The sequence below is a fragment of the Vidua chalybeata genome, chromosome 15 (assembly GCF_026979565.1).
Source record: "Vidua chalybeata isolate OUT-0048 chromosome 15, bVidCha1 merged haplotype, whole genome shotgun sequence".
Classification (NCBI taxonomy): Eukaryota; Metazoa; Chordata; class Aves; order Passeriformes; family Viduidae; genus Vidua; species Vidua chalybeata.
The window spans coordinates 2,744,454-2,763,198 of record NC_071544.1 but is presented as its reverse complement, the minus strand read 5'-3'; the positions used below and the strand labels follow the sequence as shown (position 1 = coordinate 2,763,198).

At 53.7% G+C, this 18,745-nt stretch overlaps 2 protein-coding genes across 2 annotated transcripts; both read right to left on the bottom strand.

Annotated features, from left to right (window-relative positions):
• Positions 1-737: 737 nt before the first annotated feature.
• On the bottom strand, positions 738-13,247 carry LOC128795925 (histidine--tRNA ligase, cytoplasmic). The gene is made up of 13 exons (XM_053957045.1): positions 12,871-13,247; positions 12,091-12,180; positions 10,362-10,481; positions 10,085-10,180; positions 9,224-9,349; positions 7,145-7,252; positions 5,362-5,460; positions 4,223-4,316; positions 3,958-4,085; positions 3,632-3,874; positions 2,390-2,506; positions 1,883-2,029; positions 738-1,233 (listed from the first exon to the last, which is right to left on the bottom strand). The coding sequence occupies exons 1-13, from the start codon at positions 12,946-12,948 to the stop codon at positions 1,174-1,176; spliced, it is 1,506 nt and encodes a 501-aa protein (XP_053813020.1). The 5' UTR covers positions 12,949-13,247; the 3' UTR covers positions 738-1,173.
• Positions 13,241-18,734, bottom strand: LOC128795924 (histidine--tRNA ligase, cytoplasmic-like). The gene is made up of 12 exons (XM_053957044.1): positions 18,522-18,734; positions 18,314-18,433; positions 17,870-17,965; positions 16,956-17,081; positions 16,704-16,811; positions 16,171-16,269; positions 15,763-15,856; positions 15,498-15,625; positions 15,172-15,414; positions 14,372-14,488; positions 13,915-14,061; positions 13,241-13,700 (listed from the first exon to the last, which is right to left on the bottom strand). The coding sequence occupies exons 1-12, from the start codon at positions 18,717-18,719 to the stop codon at positions 13,644-13,646; spliced, it is 1,533 nt and encodes a 510-aa protein (XP_053813019.1). The 5' UTR covers positions 18,720-18,734; the 3' UTR covers positions 13,241-13,643.
• Between the last annotated feature and the right edge of the window lie 11 nt (positions 18,735-18,745).

The window sequence follows — 18,745 nt, the reverse complement described above, 5'->3', positions numbered from 1 at the left end:
TGGCTGGGCCGGGCATGCCCTGTGGCTGTGATTGGCTGGGCCGGGCATGCCCATTGGCTGTGATTGGCTGGGCCGGCATGCCCTTTGGCTGTGATTGGCTGGGCCGGGCCGCGCAGGTAAGCGCTGGTGGCAGTGCGGCGGCGCGGAGCCGAGCGGAGGCGGCGGGCGCAGCGCCGTGCCCAGGGCGCCCTCAGAGCCCCTCACGGAGCTCCCATCGGCGCACGGGGCAAGGGAGGCCCTGCATATCCCTTCCTTGCCTTAATTTTCCTTCCCTTGCCTTGTTCTGCCTCCTTGTTCTACCTTTTCCTAGCCCTTTCTTACCGTGCTTTCTCTGCCACTCCCATGTCTCATCCTTTTATGCACAGAAAAGATGTATTGTTTCTTTATTCATGTCTAACCCTTGTTTAAGGAGCCACAGGTTTAAAAACTGACCTGTTTTGGGGACATCAGGCAAAATGTGTGGCGCAGCAGCGAAAGGGTCTGGGGGGGACCCTGAGCCACCCACAGCAGAGTGGGGGTTCTGCCACACCCTGACGGGGAGGTCGCTCCTGGAGCCCCTCGTGGCTGTGTGGGCTTGGCTCTGCACCTGGCACAGCGGTTGGCAGCACCAGGGGCATCCAGAGGGAGGAGGAAGCATTATGGCTGCAGAAACATCCACAGTGACCTTTAAAGAACAGCTTCGGCTTAACGAGGCAGGTGAGCAAATCCCTGCCCCGGGCAGCAAGCAGAGACAGGAGTCACAGCAGGGGACAGAGAGATTTATTATGTTTCTGGGAGCAGCGCCATTACATTTTGCTGGGGATAAGGTCAGCCCCTGCAGCCAGGGCATGGAGATGGGCCGGGATGGTTATTCAAAGCGACGGGAACAAGAAGCTGCAGCCAAACCCCCGGGATCTGCTGCCAACATGGGGCTCCATGGGTTGCTGTGGCAGACGTGTGGCCAGCATCTGCCAGAGCCACTTCTTTCTAGCAACATTCTCAAGAGCCAGGGCACTGCAGGAGTCAGCGCAGCCTCTTGGCTCCCACCGGGGAAGGAAGGGCTTAAGACAAGAATAAATACAGCTTTCCAAGTCACCCCGACACCCACCCACTGCTGCACAGCCTGCTGAAGGCATTTACGGAAGGAGATCTGTCAGCTGGAATCCAGCAAAGGAGTGTGTGCGTCCAAAGGAGTTAACACTGACTCGTTCGTATCCTGATCTCCTCCACCAGGCTCTCCCTGCGAACATTCACCTACACAGGGGGAGCAAAAAGTTGCTTCAATACAACTCCAGCAGCTTGACACGTCACCACAGTTGTGGCCCTGTGTCTCAGGAGGTCACACCAATTTGTCACCAGTCTCTCTACAGGGATGCAGCAGCCACAGAGCTGAACCTGTAAGAGCAGGCACACGCCAGCAACCCCAATAAACCCTCTCCTGCATAATGGTTGTGAGAAAGATGCTCTTCCCACACCTTCGTGTAAGTTCCTAAGTTACTGATCTATGCAGTGATCTTAGCCAGTGTCCTGTGCACTGATTCCAGTGCTGCCTGTTTTGGGAATCTGTCCTGAGGTTAACAGGCACAGAGCAGCTCTGCAGTTCAGGGTTAACCAAGTTCTGTTCAGTCTCACTCATTCCAAGAGTGCCACTGAGAAGGCACTCGGGAGGTGCCTGAGTGCCAGGCACTCCAGGCTCCTGAACTGAGGAGTTCAGGGAGGCCACGTGGTAGCAAACTCCCCAGAGCTGGACACAACAGCACTTCATGACTCCAGGAAGCTGCACAGGGCGAGGAACAGGAATATGGGGTGTTACAAACTTGCTGGAAACAGCACTGGGTCTGGAGGGCTGGTTTGAGCTGGGCTGAAGGGTCACATAGCCAACCCACCATGCCACAGGCCATACCTCCTCCCGGGTCGCCACGATCCGCAGCTTGACGACTCCATCTTTGAGCTCCTGCTCACCCACAATGGCAACAAGAGGGATGCCTGTCTCCTCACAGTACTGCAGCTGATTCAGGAGCTTGGGGTTCTTCTTGTACAGCATCTCTGCCTGGGAGAAAGCCAGAGCACAAATCATCAAACTGGCATGTTTCACTAGACCCCTTCAACCAGGCACTGCTGGGCCAGTCTGGTGAGCGTGAGGTTGTGTGGTGGGGACAGGATGGACTCCTGGAGAGGGCTGGGCATCAGGTTCAACAAGGCCTTGCAGTTATAGGGCTAAGCAATCCTGCTGCCCAGCCCTTCCTGGAGAGCCCATGATTTGGGACACTGAGAAGAGGAAGGCTCTGTTCAGGAAGGCAGTCTGCTCCTCACCTGCTCCCTGTAACTCCTTCCCAAAGCAAAGCCAGATCTGGTCCATTCCCAGAGAGTGAACCAGGCAGCTCTTGACTTTGCCATCACCCAGTCATACCTTGATTCCAGCATCCCACAGTTCGGAGATGAGCTTCAGTCGCTCTTCAAGGAGCTTCTTTTGGGCAGAGGCCACCAGCACCTGTGTCTCCGTTGTCCTGATCTTTTCCTCAGAGGCCTAGAGAGGGGACAGGACCCAGAAGATGCCACAGACATACCAAGATGCCTGAGATTCTGTGAGCAGGATGGGTCAGCACTCAGCTCCATCAGTCTAGCACTGAAGAGGACTGGGCTCAGATGGATCAACAACAGCCTTAACTCAGAGAGATCCCACAGATCCCATCCTAGAGCGGAATCAATTGTCCATGATACGTGCTTAACACAACCTCCCTCCAGTTTCTCCATGCCCAAGGGCCTCTTAAATATCTGCTCCAAGCAGCTCAGAAGCAACACACCCAGGAGAAAGTGGACACAGGCAGCTGCCTATTCTACAGCCGAGATTCTAACTATGGGTTAAACAGCAGCAAGCTGAATGCTCCACCAGCCCCTGTGGCAGATGTTGGATACTCCATGTGGCATTTCCCTGCTGCCTTGCTGAAGGGAGAAGCCTTTAAAAGGTCACCTGCAAAGGAACAAACCTGGCCAGCACTGGAGGTGGGGGAGGAATTCAGTTTCTATTTAGAAATTCCAGTTGTGTCTGGCTGCCAAGAGAGAACTAACACCAGACTTCTGGGGGAGGGGAACATGTAGCCCATTTTAGGAGCTTACAAAGACCTATTTAACACACATTGATTGGGATGAAGAACAGAACAACTTTGAGAAGAGGGAAGAGGAAAAAGCTATCTGGGAAACCCCTAGAGGCACTGCAGTTCCTGCCCTGGAACATGTGATACCTGTCTGGTCTCTGTAGTGCCACAGGCAGGACAAAGATGTGTGAGGCTGCTGCCTCCCTTGCAGAACAATGCTGCCTCAGCAAGGAGGATGTGGGCTCATGTGGATGCCTAATGCAGTGGGGAACACTAAGGTACCTGCCTGTGCTGAGGATTAAAGTGCCCCCACCAGCTGCAGCTGGAGAAGCCATGTCTGAGGGCTGTGGGAAGAAGGGTCTTGTCTTCAGTGGGAGCCTCAGATAGCATCCACCAGGCCAGAGAGAATTGGAGGTTATATCCTGGTTCTGACTCGTGGTGCAGAGCACAGCAGAGGCCTGGCTGGCTTCCCCAAAGGCTGGGGCAAAGAACACTCACTTCAGCATCTGCTGGAGTGGGGGATTAACCATGCTGAGCTGAGCACCAAAGGCACCTACCTCCAGTCTCTGTTCCAGGATGGAGAAGATGCGCTCGATGCCAATGCTGACCCCCACACAGGGCACCTTCCGGCCCTTGGGATCAAACATCCCCACCAGCCCGTCATAGCGGCCGCCTCCAGCCACGCTCCCGACGCTGACCGGCTCCTCCCCGCGCTCGTTCTCCTGCTGCAGCAGCACAGCCTCAAAGATCACCCCCGTGTAATAGTCCAGGCCCCGCGCCAGGCTCAGGTCGAAGGAGATCTGCAGGGCACAAGGGCGGCCCCGTCACCGCCTGCTCGGGGCCCACCAGGGCAGCACCCCCTCCTGCCCCCACACCTCCTCACCTTCCCTGTGATGCCAAACAGGGTCAGGTACTCAAACAGCAGCTTCATGTCCCCCAGCCCTTCCTTGGCCACCTTGTTCTGGGATAGCTTTGGGTCCTGGAGAAGCTGCTCGATCAGGTCCAGCCCACCTGCGGGGACCAGCCATGCCTCAGGTGTGCCAGGGCAGCAGCACCCGGCACGGTGGCCCCGGCCAGCCGGGTGTGTGCCCTGCACCTTCCATCCCCAGCCCACAACAAGGCCAAGGGCACGACCCCCTGGTGCTCACCGTGGAGCTGCACATACTCCCCGATGTGATCCGCAGCCTCGGGAGAGAGCCCCTTCTCTCCCACCATCTCACTCCTCACTTCTTCCCATGGCACCTGTGAGGGGAGAGAAGAGCACCTGCCACTGGACCAGGGACACGGGCTCTCCTCTGCATGGCAGAATCCCATCATCATGGTTAGAAGGTGCATGAGAGAAGTAGCAGCTCTCAGAGCACAGTCACGTATGCAAAACTCCATTTCTTGTACCTCTGCACAGCCTGTTTGTACCTCAACCCTATAAAAATACCTTTAGTTTGATTTCTAGCCAGAATCAAGTATCAGCACTGTATAACCACCAAGTCTGAGACCCATCTTGCTGCTGTGGTTTCCCTGGTTAGGTACTTAGTCATAAATACCACTCAGGAAAGTGTTGCTGGTCATGGAATCACCTGGAAAGGTGTGAGCTATTGGTTGGGTAATGGAAAAAACCCAATGTAAAGCATAATACGCTGCCATTTTCCCACTGACCATGAGTCAGAGAACCAGAGTCTTGATCACATTCAGCTGCACTGAGATAAATCACAAGGAAATGATCCCATCAGAAAGAAGCCCAATGCTCCCTTCCCATTGCTTTTCCACACATACACAGCCCCAGACCCCAAACTCTGGTCATGGCTCTGCAATGGATCTCTGCTAACAGGACTGTGAGTGAGACCTCCTGCAGTTGCCTTCATTTGACTATCTGATGAGTCCCTCACAGGAAAAGGCAGTTCACCCTTCAACAAAGAACCATGACCACATGGGATGAGACACAAGCTGCTGTTTCTAACATGCCCTAGCCTAATTTGGTGCAGGTTTTCATGAGCCTGGTTCATAAGCAGCAACACCTTGAGCAGCTGAAGATTTGGGATATTGAACTTCCTATGTGAAGAACCTTTTTCCCCTCCCACCTTTCCTTTTATCAGCACCTCATGGGATAGTGGATAACAAAACAGAGGATCCACTCTTCCTATGTGAATGCTGTGCCCTGCATGTATCCCCTCCAGGGAAAGGTGGGAACAACTGGATGCTTATCAGCATTTTCTGGCCAATTCTCATGGACCATGGTTCATTCACTGAGACTCCAGCAGTAGCAGATACAGCCTGGGGCCCCAGCCCATACCTTATCCAGTTTGTCAACGCTGGAGCAGATGGTTCGGAATTTGCTGTCCGGGACCCCACAAACTGCAAACATCCCATCAAGGATGCGCCGGTCGTTGACCTGGAGAAAGGGAGCAGCACATCAGGAATTACAAACTCAAGCAGATGCTTCAGCCATGTCCTGCTTCATTCCCCTGTAGTTTTAAGCATGGAAGAGAATACAGGAGACATCTGTCAAGAGTTTTTGTTTTTTTTTTTTTGCTATTTTAAATTTCTATTTCCCATTCTTGGGGAGCTGAGCTTCCTAGAGCAGACCAAATAGCACAACTGACATCTACCAAGCCTGGGCAGAGCCATCACATTTCCTTCTAGAGCCACAGACACCTCCACTCAACAGAGAAAGAAAAAAAAAAAAAACCAAAACATCAGGGCCTATGAGTCCCCTCATGTGGACATGTAAAAACAGCTCAGGAACAGACCAGAGCCAAGGAGATGAATTCAGAGTATTACCCTACACTACCAGCAGAAGAGAAAAGGGACATCTCGTTATGTTTAATCCTCAAGGAGGATTTATTTTTTTAATGATAGTATCGTGAATTCTATAGCTTAATTATGCTCTATAAGTACACAATTAAGGTCAAAGGCTCAGCTGGATTCAACATTTCCATGGGTAGTGAGAATGTCTACAATTAGTTAGGAACAAAGAAACTTCACAGGAATTTGGAATCCTCCAGCATCAACATGAACCAAAAAGTTTCTTGTGGGAGACAAGAATAACCACAGGCAGGTTATTCTGTTGCTCCCCACTGCAGGAGCATCTTCACCCTCAAAGGCACCACTTTCACCACTGCCCAAACACCCAGTCCCTTCATCTCACCCCAGACAGGTTCAGGAGGAAGTACCTGGCCCCTGCTCCATGGGGCTGCAACAGGAACACAACATCCAGCCTGCAGTGCCCAGGAATGGCCCAACTCCAGGTCCCTCATAGATCCCACTGCCCTCCTGTGCATCCAGCACTCCTACCCATTGCTCTACTTCACCTGTGCACCCTTCCCATCCTGCCTCACCTACACATCAAGCACCATTTGCTGCCATCCCAAGGGAGCAGAGGTGTCTAGAAGCAAATAGCAAGCTCAGCCTACAGTAGGGCACAACTCTTGGTCTAGAAAATGCTTCAGCTCCAAAAAGGACTTGGTGGAAAGGCAGGAGTCTGCAGACAACACCACACACAGAGCAGATGCCCCTGCTGGGATAAGGGCAGGAATTCTGGACCAGAGCCTGTTTTACTGCAGGCAGTGAATATGACAATCACCTGCCTAGATAGATATTGGGAAGAAATTTTTTATTATAGAAGTGGTGAGGCCCTGGCACAGGTTGTCCAGAGAAGCTATGACTGCCCCACTCCTGCAAGTGTTCAGGACCAGGCTGGACAGGGCTTGGAGCAACCTGGGATAGTGGAAAGTGACCCTGCCCACAGCAGGGTAATGGAACTGGATTATATTTAAGGTCCCTTCCAGCCCAGACCATTCTATCATTCTAGCTGGCTGCTGGAATTTTGCAAGGGACCGTGGTTAGTTCTGGAGAGAACACTGTCAGTTGCAGCCTCAGGAAAACTCCTGTCATTCCCAGCTCAAAGCAAATCCAAGTGGAGGTCCAATCTTTAACAAAGGGGAAGCATGTTTGCTTCCACGCAGAGAGGAGGGACAAACTCTGGGCCAGGCCTTGGAGTGGGAGCAGGTGCTACTGTGTAAAACCACAGAACAATGACCACTGCACAGAGGCACAGAGAACCTGCCCAATCTCACCTTGATGACAAAGTCCCCGAGCTGCAGGTCACTCAGGATCTCGTGCACGATCTTCAGGCACTCAGCATCGGGAATCATCGGGTCAAACTGCCCGGCGATGTCAAAGTCCTGGGGGCAGAGGAAAAGGCAGTGAGCAATTTAGCACCACAGCATGGCTGCAGAAAAACAGCTTCATCTGCTGGAAAGAGTAGTTTGTATACACAACCCAACAGAACTGGGATGTGAGGCACCACTATCCCTTACAGATTCAACCCAGAAGGGACAGGATGTGGGTTAGGACCTCTGCCATGGAAGGCAGCAGTGCTCTCATGTCCACTGCATTTCAAAGAGTTTGTACACTGCAGTTGCTGTGTGACACTCTGAAACACAGATCCTCAAAAAACAACAAAAAGGAGGAGCAGCAGTAAACAAATAGAACAAAGAAACCAGAAAGAGGAGGAAAATTACTTCTCATTTGCTATGATTTAAATGCCAAATGTTTCACCTTGATTCTTAGGATGCATTTTTAATACACATGCCAATCAAGTTAATGATTAGGGAAGGCAAGAAAAGTAAACCCGGAGTTTCAACTCCTAAGACAGAAAAAGCAATCAGGAACCTTGAATGGTCCCCACCAGAGATCACTAGATGAACTAGCACTTAGAAGAACCAAAGCCCAACATCAAGATGCTTTAATAGGCTGGTATCCCATGACTGGAAATAACTTCAGTGTTCAGAGAGAAATAAAACACAGAAGCAACAAGAGAGCCCTTCTTCAGCTCCTGTTTAGGAATCCCCAAATGCAAAGTCTTCAGTGAGATTTTGGGTTCAAGAATAATTTTCATTAAGTGGATATATTTCAACAGGGCTTCACCAAGGTCTCAAAATAAACTGGGGCATTGGAGGAAGAGATGGGATCACATAGTTAATTCCTCATCAGCTGAATGCAAAAAGGGCTGATGCAATCCCTGGGAAAGTTGGGTGAGGAAGTACAGGAAGTGTACAGGAAGTCAGGAAAGTGCCGATATCACTGCAAATGGCACAGATGAAATGTCACTGAAAAAAAAAACAGGGGCTGGTGAATTATTTTGAAGAAAAGCTGTAGGAAAGGGTCCTAGGCTGAGAAAAGAATGAAAATATATCCAAGGAGAGAAGGTAACAAAGGTAACAGAACTTGATTTATATGGTCTAAGGAGGGGAAGATTTCTCTAAACATTTCCCAAATGTTTACCTAGGAAAGGGGAAGAATACGTATCAAGGCATGATAACTACTATTTTGAGAGCTGAACTCTTTAAACGAGAGGAAGGAAAGAAGCAGGTACAAATAAATTTAGCCTGGATATTAGAAGACCATTTCTAGCTATCCTAGGAGTGAGTTCTTGGAGTAGATGAGACAGGTTGATGAGACCCCAAGTCATCTGGAAACAGGAACCACCAAGCCAAATACCTGGAAGGTATTCCCAGGGGTTGTATAATGAAGTAGGAATATTCTCAAACAAAAGGAATTGTTTGCAATATGAGTCCCTAGGGCCTGCGTCAGTAGAGCCGAGCAAAGCTGCTCCTTAGGGCTACCACGAGAAAGCCACGAAGGAAATTGCTTTGTTACTTGTTCTGTAATTTGGCCTCTGGGTTTTCCTTTCCTTTTGAAATGAAAATTGACTAAACATGGAAGGGAAGTACCGTGTGCTACTGATTGGCCTGGTTGGTATGTCCTGCTAACACACCCAGAGCTCAACTGTTGCCAGATTTGGGATCAGAAGGAAATTCTTCCCCACCTCCCATCCAGCAAGCACTGTAGGATGGAGCAAGGAGCTGCCCTCCCATACAGTGCAAAGGAGGTGATACCACCTGGGGGCTCTATGACAAAGTTCCACACCACACCAGCACCGTGTCACAGCTGTCACACACCCACTCTCCACTCTCCAGTTGTTTTTCACACTCATAAGGACACACTAAGGAGAAGATTAGTGGATCCTTCAGAGCTTTCCACAGACACAGGGAAGGGTAACACAGGTGTTACTTTGACAGTGCTACGTGACCACAGGCGCTGCCCAGCCCAGAGCCTGTCCCAGCAGGGTCCTTGCCCACAGCCAAACTCACACACTGGTAGAACTCGCGGTAGCGGCCCCTGGTCATGGCCGGGTTGTCCCTCCTGTACACCTTGGCAATGTGGTAGCGCTTGATGTTGGTGATCTTGTTCATGGCCAGATAGCGAGCAAAGGGCACCTGAGACAGAGTTAAGGATGGCAACAAGAAGGGATCATCCCCCCAGATATCAGTCACAGGCAGCACTGGGTCCTCACTGTCTCCCACCAGCACCCTGGGGGCAAAGGACTGCTAAGAGACAGCTGGACTTATCACAGCTCCCCAAGGTCCCCACACGCTGCCTCCAAGTGTCCCTTCAGGCTTCTTCCAGCAGCACCTTAGGCTGGATCTCAGTGTCATGTGGGCTGTGCAATGCAGCAGTCTGCTCTGGGAACCCTGCTTGGGAGAAACCACACTCAGGACAGATCTTCTGTACTTCCACACACATGGAGAATGAAGCTGTGTCAGGGGAGGGTCAGGCTGGATGTCAGGGAAAGGTTCTTCCCCCAGAGGGTCGTTGGGCACGGGCACAGGCTCCCCAAAGACATGGTCATGGCACCAGACCTGAGAGAGCTAAAGGAGCATTTGGAAAATGCTCTCAGGCACTTGGCTGGAGTGTTCTGTGCAGGGTCAGGAGCTGGACTTAATGATCCTTGGGGTCACTTCCAACCCAGGATATTCCACGATTCTAAGCATTCCTTCACCAAACAGAAGCAATGCACAGTAAATAACTGAGCAAGGGTTCTGCACCCACTGAACCACACTGCCTGCTTGTGCTCTCCCTGTCAGTTTGGGGTCCCTCCTCCCCCTCAGAACAGTAAGTCCTCCCAAAAGGAGGACTGCAAAGGCCCCTCGGCACCAGCTGTGGCAGGATACTGTCAGGTCATAGCGTAGGGACAGCAGCTCTCCTCCCTGATCCTTTAGATCATAGATGAGCTTCGAGTCTTCACCATATTTCCCTGTCAGTGTCTCCTACAACAAAACAACACACAAACAAACAGCATCTTCAGTGACAGGGGATCAGCCCTAGAGCACACAGAAAACAAGGAGAGAAAGGGAGAATGCCTAGGAAGGGAAGAAGGAAACTCAACCCTCAACACTCTGAGCAGCAGGATCCTCAGCAGCTCAGCCAACCTGCTGTGTCCTCACCCACCTTGAGCTCGAACACCGGTGTGTCGATGACTTCGGCCCCGTGGCGCTTGAAGCACGAGATGATGGCTTTGAAGGCCCTCTCACGGATGGCCATTTCCTTGGGGCCGAAATCCCGCGTGCCCTGGGATGAGGGAAGAAAAGGAGCAAAGGATACTTTGGGTTAGAGGCATGACATGAGAAAGATGCCAGAGGCAGTATGAAGAAGCTGCCATATTGCTAACAAAGCCAGAGAGACCAGATCCAGACACCAGGTATTGGTAAACAGCACTAAAAACATTGGAAAACATCAGGACACAGCTCAGACAGAGTCTGCCATGGTCTGCAGAGCAGAACCTAAGCCAGGAGTTTCACAGTACAGGAAACAAAGGAGATAAAACAGATCCAGCAGTCAGAGTTCAGTGCTTTCGAGCCTGACAGTGCAACCAGGACCTGTCCTCAGCTCTGATTCAGAACTATTAGCCAGATCCCTGCCCAGTGAGGCACCCCAAAGGTGGAAACAGAGGACAGACATGCTCTGAAACTGTGCAACAACCATCAGCTCTGCAATTTCCAAACACAGAGAAAACTCATCATTCAAAATGCAACGCTTGTGAAATGTCTGTCTACAATTCACAGGGCCACGCACCCTTTCCATTTCTTTGGTGTCAAGGACCACTGAATTATTTCAATGACCACCTTTATGCTCCCAGCAACATAAAAATCCACTTTATAAAACCAGTTAGGCAGGAGGAAGCGCTCACACCCACAGATCACTCAGATGGCCTTCAGCTGCCATTGACAAGCCTGAGATGGGCTGGAAACCCAACTGAGTTTCTCTGGCACTCAACAGGGCTGCAAAATCCCCTTCTCCACACTTTTAAACAGTGAAATACCCTTCCACTTTCCAGGCATCACACCACAATTACCTTCAACAAAACATATCATAAAGGAAATGGACAAGTTTTGAGACTTTTAAACATTGGGAATAAATTCTTCCCTGTGAGGTTGCCCAGAGAAGCTGGGAAGCTCCATCCCTGGCAGTGTCCCAGGCCAGGCAGGATAGGGCATGGAGCAACCTGGGATAGTGGAAGTTGTCCCTGCCCATGGCAGGGATGAGCTTTAAGGTCTTTCCAACCCAAACCACTCCATGTGTCTATGATTTCCTATGTCAGTGGCATCACCAGAGCCTGCTTTGTTTGTGAACAGATTGATAACTGTCTCCACACCACAGCATGGAAGCAGGTGGTCTCCAATCAACTGCCAGTGATGAAATATTCAGGTTACCAAGTATTTCAGCAGAAATTGCATTATGGACACCATTCTTAGGGACCTGGAGGCTGAAAAACTACTTGTAAAGAAAGGGTCCTTCCACAAGAGGACACAGAAATTCCAGCAGCTGGCCAGACCTGTTCAGTAAATGAGCCCCTCAGACTAAGGGCAGAAATGAGCCCTCTCCCACTGGGCAGCTACAATAAAGCTTGTTTAGAAGGGAATTTCCTGACCACACCAGCAGTGGTTGGAATGCAACAGAAGCACCCAGAAGTCTCTAAGGTGGTGAGTATCTGAGTTGAATGCTGTCAGGAAATGTTCTCATCCCTCTCCCCCTTGCTGCTATAAGTGAAAGTGGAACCAGAAATTTAAACAAAGACAGGTGTGGCCGCGCTGGACTTTGGCTCACCAATGTGTGGGGGCTGCTGGCTGTGTGTCTGGGGGAGGACATGCATGCACAGGGCACAGGAGAGGGGAGTTACCTTCGGGGTCTTCAGCACAAACTTTTGTTTCCCTTCATCTGTCCCCAGCTGTGCCTTCATCTCGAGCAGCTTTGCCACTTCCTTTGCAATCTGGGGATGGAGCAAGGAGGGAGCTGGGGACAAGACCACCCACCAGACCCAGCCCACTGCCTTCCCCAGTACCTTCAACCTCAGCATTCCCAGCGCACCTGGACTCCACAACCTCAATACACCCACTATTCCCAGTTTCTCAGCAACCACAGGGACGCTCCCTGCTCCTCTCCAGCACTTCCCACTTTTCATACAAGCACCCTTATCTCAGCAAGGCAAACACCCCCACCATTCCCTGACTCCCACGACCTCCATTACCATCCACAGCTATCTCCCCACTCCTATCCCCACCACCAGCAGCTGTGACACGCACCAGCGGTTTCCAGCAGTTTTCCCCAATCCTAACTCTCCCAAACATCCTTCCCTTCAATGTAACACCGCTATCACCGGCTCCCACCAGGAGTCTCTCCTGCACCCTTAACCCTTCCACTTCCCAGCCCTGCACTCCCACCCTTCCAGCCGCCAGCCCCAGCCCAGTAACCTCTGCACCAGTACTCCCAGTTCTCCACCCACCGCCCAGCCCAGCCGAGCCCCCAGCTCCCCCAAGCCCCTCTTGCCCATCCCAACGCCGCCGGCGCCCCAGTTCTCATTCCCCGCCGCTCCCAGCCGTACTGCTGCTCCCCCAGCACCCCATTCCCGGGAACACCGGAGCCCCCGCACCCATTCCCGGGAACACCGGAGCCCCCGCACCTCGTCAGCATCAGCCTTGTCCTGTTTGAGCCTCCGCACGGTCTCCGCCTGGGCCCGCACCGCCGCCTCCTCCGCCATGGCGAGGCTGCGCCCGCGCTTGCGCAACTCCCGCGCCGCCGCCGCGCACGCGCAGCGCCGCCACCGCGGGGAAGCAAAAGGCGGAGGGCGCGGTCTGGGTTTATGGCTGGGTTTGTGTTTAATATATAAAAATACAGAGCTTCCACGCGCGCCCCGGCCTGCGCAGCTGCTCCAGCCGCTCTTGTGTCCCTCGGTGAGGGGACACGTGCTTGCTCCAGGCCGCTCCCGCAGCTCCGCGCCCGCCGGCAGCGCCCGGCTGTGGGTCGGGACCGGCCCCCGCTGCCCCAGTAGGGGCGGGGGTGCCCTTCCACTGCTCCTCGCCCTGAGCTGGCAGTCCCTAACACACCACGGATTCCCCCTCCCAAATCTGCAGTTCCGCCTGATCCTGCTTGAGCTTCACCACATCCATCTGTGCCACCACCACCTACAGTAACAGAAATGGCTGTACAGGGACTGCAGGACTAGGAACCCACAAACTTGGCCTTCAGAGAAGCTAACCAGAATCTTAACCTGGTGACTGCACCGTCCATAGCTTTTAAAACCGTCTTACTCCTCAGTTCTCACTGCCTGAGCCGAGGCAATGAGCCTTAGGCCAGTGGATGTCACCAGACCGCAGCTGGCAGCGAGGGGCTGAGGGTGCTGGAGGGTTCCAGTTGTGCAGCAGTTCTGCCAAGCAGCTCCAGCCAGAGAAGTCCTCAGGGCTCCAGCCTTCTCCTGATCTCATCAATAAGCTTTTCTCTGGGGATATCAACCTACAAAGCAAACAGAGCAGCAGTAGAGAAGAGCACTTTTAAGGACTAAGTGAGGATACCAATGCAGTTTGTGACTGGTTTTCTGGAGTCACCCAATAGATCTGTGCTATGGCCTCCCAAAGAACACTGAGGGAAAACCCAGAGCTGTTATCTCTATCAGTTATCTCTAGAGTTTGGAAGTACTTTAAAACCTGGTGTAAAAGGGCACTCTCACCTCCTTTCTTGTTGCAACATCTCGCAGCTTGACGACTCCATCTGCCAGCTCCTGCTCTCCCACAATGGCAGCAAGGGGGATCCCTGTGTCCTCACAATACTGCAGCTGCTTCAGCAATTTAGGATCCTTCTTGTACAGCATCTCTGCCTAGGAGGGAAAGGGAAGGGTGAATCACTAACCCAACTTCGCTCTGATGGATACTGCAGTAAAGCACCAAAACCAAACCCTGCAGCAATCACTTCACTGCTCTGGGCTGCTCTTCTCTGCCTGCCTAGATCTAAAGGTTGGACTTGATGATCTTGGAGGTCTTTTTCAACCTGAATAACTCTGTGATCTCAGACAGGCCCAGGTCTTGGAGAGACACACAACTAATGGAGTGAGTCTTGCTGTTCTTCAGCTCCCTTCAGGCTCTCCCTCCCTCACCTGTGACACTGCCAAGCCCAAGTCATTCCTTTACCTTGATCCCTGCATCCCAGAGCTCGGAGATGAGCTTCATTCTGGCAGCAAGCAGATGTTTCTGAGGTGTAGCCACCAGCACCTGGGTCTCAGTTGTTCGAAGTTTCTCCCCAGATGCCTGAAGGGACACAATGGGACATTCGTGGGAGCGACTCCGTGGGAATCTGCAGCTCACAACAGCTCACCTCATCTATCTCCAGACCTTAACTCAGTCAGTGACAACCTGGGCACCTTTAATGAGCCCCACAGAGAGTCTGAATTGTGTTACACTACTTAATTGTGTGCTGCTGTTCCTCAGGGACTTCCTGGACAGCTTTCCAATGTCTCCTTTGATTCTTCAGGTACAAACACATTGCCTCAGCTTCACTTGCAAAGAATCACAGGCTTGGAACCAAACATAGAATGATTAATCTCCACAGAGGCTTTCCTGGTGTTTATTAGAGTGAGTTCAGAGCTGTTACCCAGTTCATTGCTTCAGAATCCCCAGGACAGAAAACATCAGAGGAAAGACACAAGAATATAGTGACAGGGGCACAAAGCTCAAAGCCAGGCTCAGAGCTCAAGGCTGTTTCTAACATTTCCTTGACATCTCCTAGGGAATGCTGCCTTCAGCTGCCCACACCTGCATCCTAGCAGGCTGCATAAAAAGACTCTGTCTTCTGTGCATCAATATTTAGGCAAGGGAAGAGCCACCCTCTCCCCCAGAATTATTTTCCCTTGAGCACTGTGGAGCTGGAGACCTCTAATAAACAATATTTTGCTTCCTAGGGCCTTCCCCAATGCACTGCCTGCATCACCTACCTCCAGTCTCTGTTCCAGGATGGAGAAGATGCGCTCGATGCCAATGCTGACCCCCACACAGGGCACCTTCCGGCCCTTGGGATCAAACATCCCCACCAGCCCGTCATAGCGGCCGCCTCCAGCCACGCTCCCGACGCTGACCGGCTCCTCCCCGTGCTCGTTCTCCTGCTGCAGCAGCACAGCCTCAAAGATCACCCCCGTGTAATAGTCCAGGCCCCGCGCCAGGCTCAGGTCGAAGGAGATCTGCAGGGCACAAGGGCGGCCCCGTCACCGCCTGCTCGGGGCCCACCAGGGCAGCACCCCCTCCTGCCCCCACACCTCCTCACCTTCCCTGTGATGCCAAACAGGGTCAGGTACTCAAACAGCAGCTTCATGTCCCCCAGCCCTTCCTTGGCCACCTTGTTCTGGGATAGCTTTGGGTCCTGGAGAAGCTGCTCGATCAGGTCCAGCCCACCTGCGGGGACCAGCCATGCCTCAGGTGTGCCAGGGCAGCAGCACCCGGCACGGTGGCCCCAGCCAGCCGGGTGTGTGCCCTGCACCTTCCATCCCCAGCCCACAACAAGGCCAAGGGCACGACCCCCTGGTGCTCACCGTGGAGCTGCACATACTCCCCGATGTGATCCGCAGCCTCGGGAGAGAGCCCCTTCTCTCCCACCATCTCACTCCTCACTTCTTCCCATGGCAGCTGTAGAGCAGAGAATGGCATCAGTTGCTGCAGGACGTTCTCCTCACCCACTGCCTCCATCAGCCCACATGTGCACAACTTGTGTGGAACAACACTCAGCAATCTCATTAACCGTGCCTCTCTCTCGCTCTCACAGGATTTTTTAACAAATCACCAGGCTTTATTCTTAACCAGGCCCAAGAACTCCTCAAATCCTTTAGAGACCCCATCTCATCTGCTGTGAAACCCTTCTCAACAAGAACAGCCACAACACTGCCTAGCCTAAGTCATCCATCCCAAGACCAGAAGTGTCTCCCCATGAGCCCAAAGCTCACCTTGTCCAGCTTGTCCACGGTGGTGCAGGCAGGTATGAACTTGCTCTCTGGAACACCACAGACAGCAAACACACCATTCAGAATCCGACGGTCATTGACCTGGGGGAGGGAGAGGCACATTTACCTTGGGGGCACCCTCTGATGTAATTCTTTTTTTCCTAGTGTGTGGGAAGCTGCAGCTATTGGCATTTCCTCATCCCTTTCCCCCAGCACCCAAATTCCACGGGAAGAGAAGATGTAGAGGTATGAAAACCACCCTGTCACTCTATGGATCTAGTCAGCTGCTGGAATTCTGCAGAAGACTGTGGTTAGTCCTGGAGAGAACTCTGCTGACTGCAGCCTCAGGAGAACTCCTGGTATTCCCAGCTTAAGGCATGTCCAAGCTGAGATCCAGCCTTTGCATATACACCATGAGGAGGCAGAGAGGAGGGACAAACCCTGGGCCAGGCCTTAGAGTGGGAGCAGGTGCTACTGTGTAAAACCACAGAACAATGACCACTGCACAGAGGCACAGAGAACCTGCCCAATCTCACCTTGATGACAAAGTCCCCAAGCTGCAGGTCACTCAGGATCTCGTGCACGATCTTCAGGCACTCGGCATCGGGAATCATCGGGTCAAACTGCCCGGCGATGTCAAAGTCCTGGGGGCAGAAGAAGTGATGGGAGCTCCTGGCAGAGCCAGGGGGCCTTAGCCAGGCACACCCTGCTGCTCTGCAGCAGCTGGAGTGGGAAAACCCTGCTGGCCTTGTGGCCTTGGTGGCAGCACTGGCCAGCACAACACTCACGCACTGGTAGAACTCGCGGTAGCGGCCCCGGGTGGTGGCTGGGTTGTCCCTCCTGTACACCTTGGCGACGTGGTAGCGCTTCATCTTGGTGATCTTGTTCATGGCCAGGTAGCGAGCAAAGGGCACCTGGGCCCGAGGAGTTAAGGATGGGAACATGGACATCCCCAGAGCTGTAGAAGCTGAACCTCAAAGCCTCCCATCGCCCCTTCCCTTTGCCAGCCGCTTCCCAACTTTTTCACAATCATGGTGAGATTCTTGGGGTGTCCTGTGCAGGGTCGTGAGCTGGACTTCAACAATTCTTGGGGATCCCTTTCAACTTGTGATATTCTATAACTCTATGACCTCTGGAGAGATCTGAGGATGAGTACAATGAACCACCTGAGCTCCCTCAATGCTGGGACAGCTCCATTTCCTCCTCCAGGCCCACAGTGTGACAACATCACATACACAAGGACCCTCTCTCATCATTCCACCCTCTCACAGTGGGATCAGTGGGAACTCGATGCATGGCACTGCTATATGGACATTGAAGGAAAGAGATTTTGTTGAGATGGGGAGGTTGAGAAGGCCTGGGATGTACACCTTCAGCAAACACCTTTCCAGGTGGAACTAGCAAGGTGGGATGGGCACAGCAGAGTTGGGGACTTTAAGTGTGAGGAGATAAAACCAGTACAGTGGAGCATACTGGTGCATGCCCACAGCAGGAAGGGACCCTCCTGGCCGGGCTGTGAGATGGTGTGGAGTCATGACAACAACAGCCAGACAAGCTGGGATGGCCAAGGGGGCTGCCATCACCCCAGTGGGACCTGCAGGCAGACCAGGGTAAGAGAGGTCCCTCAAGGCAGAGGTGGCCGCTACCTTGGTCCGCCACCACGCCCTCAGGGTGCCACCACGCCCTTGGGAGCACAGGATACGGTGAGGTCGTAGCGCAGGGCCAGCAGCTCCCCTCCCTGGTCCTGCAGCTCGTAGATGAGCTTCGCTTCCTCCCCGTACTTCCCCACCAGCGTCTCCTGGGAGGGGCAAAGGGGCCGGTGACCGGGGTGGCTCCGGGGTGAAGGGTCCCCCGAGCTGGGGCACAGAGCTCGATCCCCACGAACCGGGCAGTACACACATCCCCCCTCCATCCCCCTCGGACCTGAGTCCACCTCCCTGTCCCCCCAAAAAGAGAACCAAGAGTGAATGTCCAGCTGCCCTCCCCACCCGGCCATGCCCCACGGAGGGAGCTCCCGAAGCTGCCCGAAGCCCCCGGGGACAGGGGCGCTCCCCAGTCCCACCGGAGGGAGCAGAGGGGGCCCACAGCCCCCGGGGCGGGTCCGCTCCCCACACCGAGGGCGAAGAGAGCTCCCGCCGCGCCTCACCCGCAGCTCCAGCACGGGGGTGTCGATGGCGGCCGCCCCGTGCCGCTTGAAGCAGGACACCACGGCGCTCAGGAGCCGGTCACGGAGCGCCGCCTGCGCCGGTGGGTGGTCGCGGGTGCCCTGCCCGGGATAGAGAGCGGCCGTCAGCGGCAAGGGCGCGGGGGAACACCCGCTACCCGCCGGCGCCACCCCCGCTCCCCGCCTTTACCTTGGGTGTCTTCAGCACCGGCAGCCGCTCGCCGCCCGCCGCCGCCCGCACCTGCCGGGACAGGGGGCCGCGGTCACCGGCCGGCGGCCAGGACCGGGCGAAGCTGCCTCGGCTCCCAGCGAGGCACAGCGGCCCGAGGCGGGGCCCCGCCGGTAGGCATCGGGCGGCGGCGGCGGCGAAGGGCCCGAGGCGCAGCATGGCCGGCACCGGGACACCGGGAGCGC